This window comes from Nuphar pumila, chromosome 10 (genome assembly GCF_984573655.1).
Source record: "Nuphar pumila chromosome 10, dmNupPumi1.hap1.1, whole genome shotgun sequence".
Classification (NCBI taxonomy): Eukaryota; Viridiplantae; Streptophyta; class Magnoliopsida; order Nymphaeales; family Nymphaeaceae; genus Nuphar; species Nuphar pumila.
This window is the reverse complement of record NC_143258.1, coordinates 78,106,483-78,113,013: the sequence shown is the minus strand read 5'-3', so window position 1 is coordinate 78,113,013 and position 6,531 is coordinate 78,106,483. Positions and strand designations below refer to the sequence as shown.

The 6,531-nt window shown below is 38.8% G+C and overlaps 1 protein-coding gene across 2 annotated transcripts; it reads left to right on the top strand.

Moving 5' to 3' along the window:
• Nucleotides 1–1,081: 1,081 nt before the first annotated feature.
• On the top strand, nucleotides 1,082–5,839 carry LOC149826941 (type I inositol polyphosphate 5-phosphatase 10-like). Of its 2 annotated transcripts, XR_016434823.1 has the most exons (10): nucleotides 1,082–1,208; nucleotides 1,291–1,372; nucleotides 1,481–1,585; nucleotides 2,225–2,795; nucleotides 3,243–3,436; nucleotides 3,529–3,637; nucleotides 4,118–4,266; nucleotides 4,688–4,941; nucleotides 5,357–5,553; nucleotides 5,659–5,839. XR_016434823.1 is itself a non-coding variant. In XM_090019062.1 (9 exons), the coding sequence occupies exons 2-9, from the start codon at nucleotides 1,341–1,343 to the stop codon at nucleotides 5,361–5,363; spliced, it is 1,386 nt and encodes a 461-aa protein (XP_089875188.1). In that variant the 5' UTR covers nucleotides 1,082–1,208; nucleotides 1,291–1,340; the 3' UTR covers nucleotides 5,364–5,496. The 2 variants fall into 2 exon arrangements, 1 of the variants encoding a protein (XP_089875188.1); XM_090019062.1 differs by lacking the exon at nucleotides 5,659–5,839 and having other exon boundaries at nucleotides 4,688–4,906; nucleotides 5,357–5,496.
• The last annotated feature ends 692 nt before the right edge of the window (nucleotides 5,840–6,531 follow it).

Below are 6,531 nucleotides of genomic sequence, written 5' to 3'. Positions count from 1 at the left end.
TCTTGTAGACTGTCTGAGAAAAGACATTATTTTCGTTGAGAAGAAAAACAGGGGATTGTGGAAATGACCAACGGAAGGGACCAGCAGAAGAAGGTGTCGTGTTTTTGTTCGATTTTCTTTTCTCTTTTCCATACACTTTAATGGTATTTGGATGGTCTTGTAAGGATGATGGGCTGTTTGGTTTTTCTGTTGGTGGTGGCTGCAGTCTTTCATCCCAAGGAGGTTTGCTCTCAAGGGGAAGATGATGAGGTGGGCATCCGACTGTTTCGTGGGTGACCCTGGTAAGAAAATTCTCAAACGACCTTTTGTTTGCCTAAATCTTCTCAAGATAACAAGGAGAAAAAGCAATACCGATTTCTGTTTGTTTCTTACGAAAACTTTCCAATTTGTTACTGATATACAGTGAATTACAAACTCTCTCTCTCTCTCTCTCTCTCTCTCTCTCTCTCTCTCTCTCTCTCTGTAAAAAGCCGCACACACTCACCATGCATCATTAAAGAAAAGAAAACAACACAAAGCGACACTTTTTTGTTGTTTTAAAAAGCATAATACTCTTTTGTGGTTGGAAAGGGAATCATTGAACAGAAAGGCATCATTTGCGGCCACACATTTCTTGGCCATCCTAACGAGTTATTGGAACTTTTTACTTTTCCTCCCCCATCCTCTCGGCGTTGAAACAAAATTAACCCTGAATTTATGAGACATAACGGTAACAATTTCAGGATATGCGTATATTACAGATAACTGTCCACAATGCACAGTAGCCAACTGGGTCCCAATTGTTTTTGTTCTTAATTGGATTTTGATTTTTCTACCGTTTTTGTGGATATCTTTGAAATTAGAGAGCATTTTATCAGGTAAAAAGTAATGTGAAAGGGGTTTGACCAAAATTTTACAATCGTATAAAGTATTTTGATGAGGTAGGAATATGCCTGTCTGTTACATTCTCCACAACGTTTATAGAATATTATAATCTAGAAGTGGATTGCATTTGATATGGTAAGAATCAGGACTAGATTTGTCAGGTAAAGTACGTCTTTTTCCATGTTGGCAAAAGGAATGTTTTCCTCTAGTGTTCTTTCGAGCTCTGCCTTCTTTTGAATTCACCCTGAAACATGATAGAGGCCTCACCATTGCGTGCTTCACTGATAGCTTCTCTCCGGCTTTCTAAGCTACTTCTCTTATACTGCAAACAAAATATTTATCCTGTAATTAGAAAAAAAAAGCCTTCATTGATTTGTTTGTTTATTTCCAGATTTTTCCATATCTGACAGTCTATATTGAAAACAGAGGCTTGTTCATCGCTTAGCAGTCTCAGTTTGACCAGTGACAGCAGTCCAATGTCGTGCTCTTCTAATGTTCAGGCCGTCCGGTGAGCAGATAAGATCTAAATTTTATATTGTTCTCCTTGTTTCTGGTGATGGATTTTATATCATCATGTTGCCTTTTGATTTTTTTTTATACAAATTTACCATTGTAGTATATTCGTGGCGACATGGAACGTTGGTGGAAAGTCTCCTCACAGTGGTTTAAACCTTGATAGCTTTCTACGCATTGATGATCCTTCGGACATCTATGTTTTGGGGTATGGAAGTCCTTTTTTGTTTCATCATGAACTTAGCATCTTAAATTGTTTACCATAATCGGTAGCTAGGTATGGATAAGGCGGCATAAAGTACATATGGTGGGCTACAACAATGGTTAAAGAACCTAACATAGCTAGGTTAAGAGCTAATTAAGCATGCCATGACGCGAGCCTATAGCGAGTGTAGCCAATGAGGAGTGAGTCTACCTACAACACCTATAGTACAAAACTGGAAAGCCGGATTTCCTGTGTTTCATATATCTTATAAGGATTCCACCTTCCTTCCAAAGAAATGGAAAGGTCTTCTTCCATGGATCTCTCTTCTTCCTGTTCTATCTTCTTTGTTTTCAAAATTGTTTCTATTTCTACATCTCTTTCTTTCTCAGTTTTCTTCTTTTCCATTCCTCTCATCAGCCCATCTATAAAACTCATAGCTACAGCTCTAACTGGATTATTTCCTAATAATTGCTGTACCTCACAAGTCACATTAATCTCCTGACCTGCAGCATCTCGACCCTTAACTACCAAAGAGTTGTCTACAAGTCGAGATAGTATAAGGAGTGATGAAGGCCTGTTCGAATAACCACTTCATTCTATTATCCTTTCTGCTACTGATGTTATGTTATAGCTTGATGACAGGTTTCAGGAAATTGTCCCCCTGAATGCTGGAAACGTGCTTGTTATAGAGGATGATGAACCAGCAGCAAAATGGCTGGCTCTAATTAATCAATCTTTAAACAAACCACAGAACCATTTCAGCGACACATCTGAATTCAGCTGTTCCTCATTTATATCAAGGGGATCAGGTTCAAGACCGGTTTCCCGAGATCTGAGACATGCTAGCAGTTTTTCTTTCTTTCAAAAGGCCTCTTCTCTCAAGGCAGTGAGTAAAAGCTTTAAGCCTGATTGTATGTGGCGCTTAAAATCCTGCAACTGCCCTTTTGAGGGAGAGAAGAAGAATAGGGAGTCGTGTTTTAAATGCCAGCAGGCTCCTGCAGTTGATGAGGATTCTTCTTCAGAGGAGGAGGGACCCAGCTTCATGTGTACAGAGATTTCAAGATCAGATATGGTAAACTACTCTTTGGTAACCAGCAAGCAAATGGTGGGCATTTTTGCCACAGTGTGGGTAAAAAATGAGTTGTTGGAACACATAGGTCATCTCAGAGTATCTTCTGTTGGGCGTGGGATTATGGGTTACCTTGGAAACAAGGTAAAACTACGGATTCCTTGCTTCCAATTTAACTTATCTGTCTCTTAAGGAAATTTTAGCAAGACTGTGACCAAGGGTGAAGTTATGGTAATTTGTTCCAATGTTTTATGATTTTTGGCTCCACTTTGATTTATTCTTATAATTGTTCTTTTTTATGTAAAAGAGCATTGCTATTCTTCACCTCAACAACCTGCAAATTTGTGCAGTTTTCCCTGTAAATATGTTGTTTTCCTATGTTGGTAAAGTCATGTTTCTTGAAGAAGGGAGTGCAACAAATTTAACTGTTGCAGTACCCCGCTTACCTTGAAACTCCCTGGGTCACAGTTTGATCATAGAGTACTTCAAAGATTAGCCAATCCCTATTATCTGCATATCTGTGATTTCAAAGGTCTCTTTTGCCTTCTGAGTTTACTGAACATCAATACTCTCTTTTTTTTTCTTTTACAGGGCTGCATTTCTGTGAGTCTGTCATTGCATCAGACTACTTTTTGCTTTGTCTGTAGTCACCTTGCTTCAGGGGAGAAAGAAGGAGACGAGTTAAGAAGAAACTCTGATGTAATAGAGATTTTGAAGAATACCCAATTTCCTAAGATCTGTAAGAATTCGAGTCGAAGAATTCCTGAGAGAATTCTTGACCATGAGTAAGCATCAACTTTAAGAATTCTACAAATTTTTTATGCTGGTTTCAGTGATAATCTTATGTTGCCTCTTTCATTGATTCAAAATGCCTTAGTCGAGTCATATGGCTTGGGGACCTGAACTATCGAATTGCACTGAGCGACTATGAGACAAGAAGGCTTCTTAAGGATGTCAATTGGGATTCATTGTTTGAAAAGGATCAGGTAGCCTCTGGCAAGTTACATCTGTTTTCATGCAATTTGAGTGTGAATTGTTTTAATTGTCATTCGAAAAAGAACATGTATGTTGTTTCCAATTCCTCCAGTTATCAGCAATTTTCCTAATGTTTTCTGCGCTGCATTTAATGTGTGAATTAATAAACAAAAGTGTTGGATTTTTAAAGCCATCTACTTCTCTTGGAAATGGTTAGAGTCTGACAGTGCAAGCTGTTTCATACAGGCCCATTGCAAACTCTGTAACAGAAAAAACATGTGCATAATATGCACACACATATTCGTTTTATACCTATCCTTTGATCTCAGATTGCTGCTTTTTTTTAATTCTTACTGTTGACCATATCATGTCAGCAGTACAATTAACAGATCTATACAAGTTTAATATATATTATGCCTTGGTTCTTTATCTTTTTGTGTATCTGAAGATTTCCACAAGCCAAACCCTGTTTGTCCCAATGATTTTTGTAGCTAAAGATTGAACGCGAAGCTGGGAGAGTTTTTAAAGGTTGGCACGAGGGAAAGATCTATTTTGCTCCCACTTACAAATACTCATCAGACTCTGACGATTATGCTGGAGAAGCTGTGAGATCAAGGAAGAAACGCAGAACTCCTGCATGGTATCTTCATATGTTTTAAATCCTGTATATTTGTGATGGGGAATATATTAACAACTTGACCAAGTTTTTGAGGGTTGGGTCTTGATCCTCTTGGAGTTGGTTAGCTTAATTAATTTAAACAAGTTTTCAATAAAGCTGGGTTATTATGCCTGAGTTAGTCGAGTCTGATAGACTTAATTGACCAGGTTCTGAACTCAGCTTTGAAATCAGCAGGGTGCTTGCTGTCTCCAACAGTTCCACTGTTGATCATTCATTATTGAACCTTCATCCAAATTGTCGAAGCCCCATGGTGGCTTGATCTGGTCTACGACCCCCTCAGTCCCAAACAGTGTCTCTTCTGAAAACATGCACCTTTTTTCTTTTTTCGAAGCCATAGAATGCACCAATATATAACCATTAAAAAATTTCATTCAAATTTCAGGTGTGATAGGATTTTGTGGCATGGAAGTGGGATCCGGCAATTGTCTTATATCGGTGGTGAGTTGAGGCTCTCAGACCATCGTCCAGTATCTGCAATTTTTCTCGCAGATGTTGAGGTGCTTGATTTCAGAACAAGGAAACTTTTATCTAACTCACCAATGAAAGTTGCGGTGGAAGAACTGTTACCGCAAAATGGCAGCTATTACAGAGTAAAAAATTTGTAAGTACACATGCGTGCATGCACACACACATACGGTAATAGACTATCCTAAGTAATTTGAGTATGGAGCGGTATGGGCCACTTCAAAAAGACATAGCTGTAGGCATTTTCTTTATTAATCAGAGCCTTCAGATGTGTTTATTGTTTACTAGAAAATATACTTTGGATCGAATTGTTTCTTTGAAAAGAACTTGAATTTTTCATTGCAAAGTCTTGGTGCAATTTGGGCCATTGATCTTTTAGATTCTTTTAAAACCCGCCTAAACATGAAAAAATCTTAACATAATAGTTGTTTTCCACTAAATAAACAGTAACCCTCAAATTTGTAGGGTTTGATTTACAAAAGAAGCAAGAAAACATCAGAAAACTGATGTGGCTCATACCAAAGTTGGTTAGATCTCTCTCTCTCTGAATGATGATTGAGTGGTTTACCGTGCTTCTATCATGCAGGCATTGACAAGCAAGATTAGTATAGCAAAACGAAATTTTGTTTAGGAAGTATCCATGAGGTGAATTATCATATATACCTACAACACCACCAATACCGACACCAGAATCAATCAACAGATCTGTGCCTGCTCAAATGAGCAGATCCACAGATTTCATCCGAAATTCCACATGCAACTTATTTCATAACTGGCTAATGAGTAAGTCGTCCCTCTCATTTTTACCCAGTTATTTGAGTAAAGATTTTTTTTTAACAATATGATGAAGAATTGAGTTTGCTTCTCTTTTGTTTCCTCTGCATGTAGGAAGCCAAAAAGCAACAAAAGAGGCATCAGGCGCAGGACATATACTTCCGTTATTCTTTTTTCTGTTTTTGATAAGCAATTGGTTCTTTCATCTTGGTGCCCCATAAATTATATTGACTTTGTCACAAACTTTTGATGCAAAAAGAAAAGGGAAGATTCGTCCCAATCTCTCTTTCCTTTATTTCCCCTTTATTAGGAATATACTTAGATGACTGTTGCTTTAATGGTGGGGATGAAGATGTGATTGCTGGATTAGCAAAAAGTTGCACCAACTTAACGTTGGGGTCTCGAGTACGATCCCCACTTGGGGGTTATTGCACAACCCAAAAATGAGGGAATGGAATTTTATGGCTTGCCGGCCCATAGACTCTCCTTGAAGTTGCTAAAAGCATAATCAAATTCTTCAAGGCCAGCAAAGACCCATAAAGATCTCTCTCTCTCTCTCAAGCTTAGCCCTCCTGGGCTCATATCTTGCAGTGTCCTGCCTCGGTGGAATGCAGCTCATCTGGTAGGGGAGACATATGAATGTCACCAAGTTGACGGGATGTCTCAAGTTCGAAACCCACAGGTGATGTCCTATGCTGCAATATCGAAGTTGGGTGTACTCTTCGGTGGGTAGGAGAGACCTCAAGGTTTTTTTACCAACTGGAGGCCAGTCAATGTGTGGTTGAATGAAGAGAACTGGACACTAGTGTTGAGTATGTACAGCTTAACTCCCAAGATCTATGCCGAGTCATGCCTTGAATGCTTGTGCACGAGCAGTTGTGGTGTAGTTAGGCTCTTGCGCAAACCTAAGCAAGCCTATGTGGTATGTGCGTTGAGTCTTCAAAATTTGAATTCCTTATTTAGCCAAGTGCAAGCCATCACAAGGTT

Coding starts and splice junctions, on each gene's coding strand:
- LOC149826941 (XM_090019062.1), top strand. CDS start 1,341: ATGTCGTGCTCTTCTAATGTTCAGGCCGTCCG. Junction 1,373..1,480: donor TCTAATGTTCAGGCCGTCCG/GTGAGCAGATAA, acceptor TTACCATTGTAG/TATATTCGTGGCGACATGGA. Junction 4,267..4,687: donor AAACGCAGAACTCCTGCATG/GTATCTTCATAT, acceptor TTCAAATTTCAG/GTGTGATAGGATTTTGTGGC.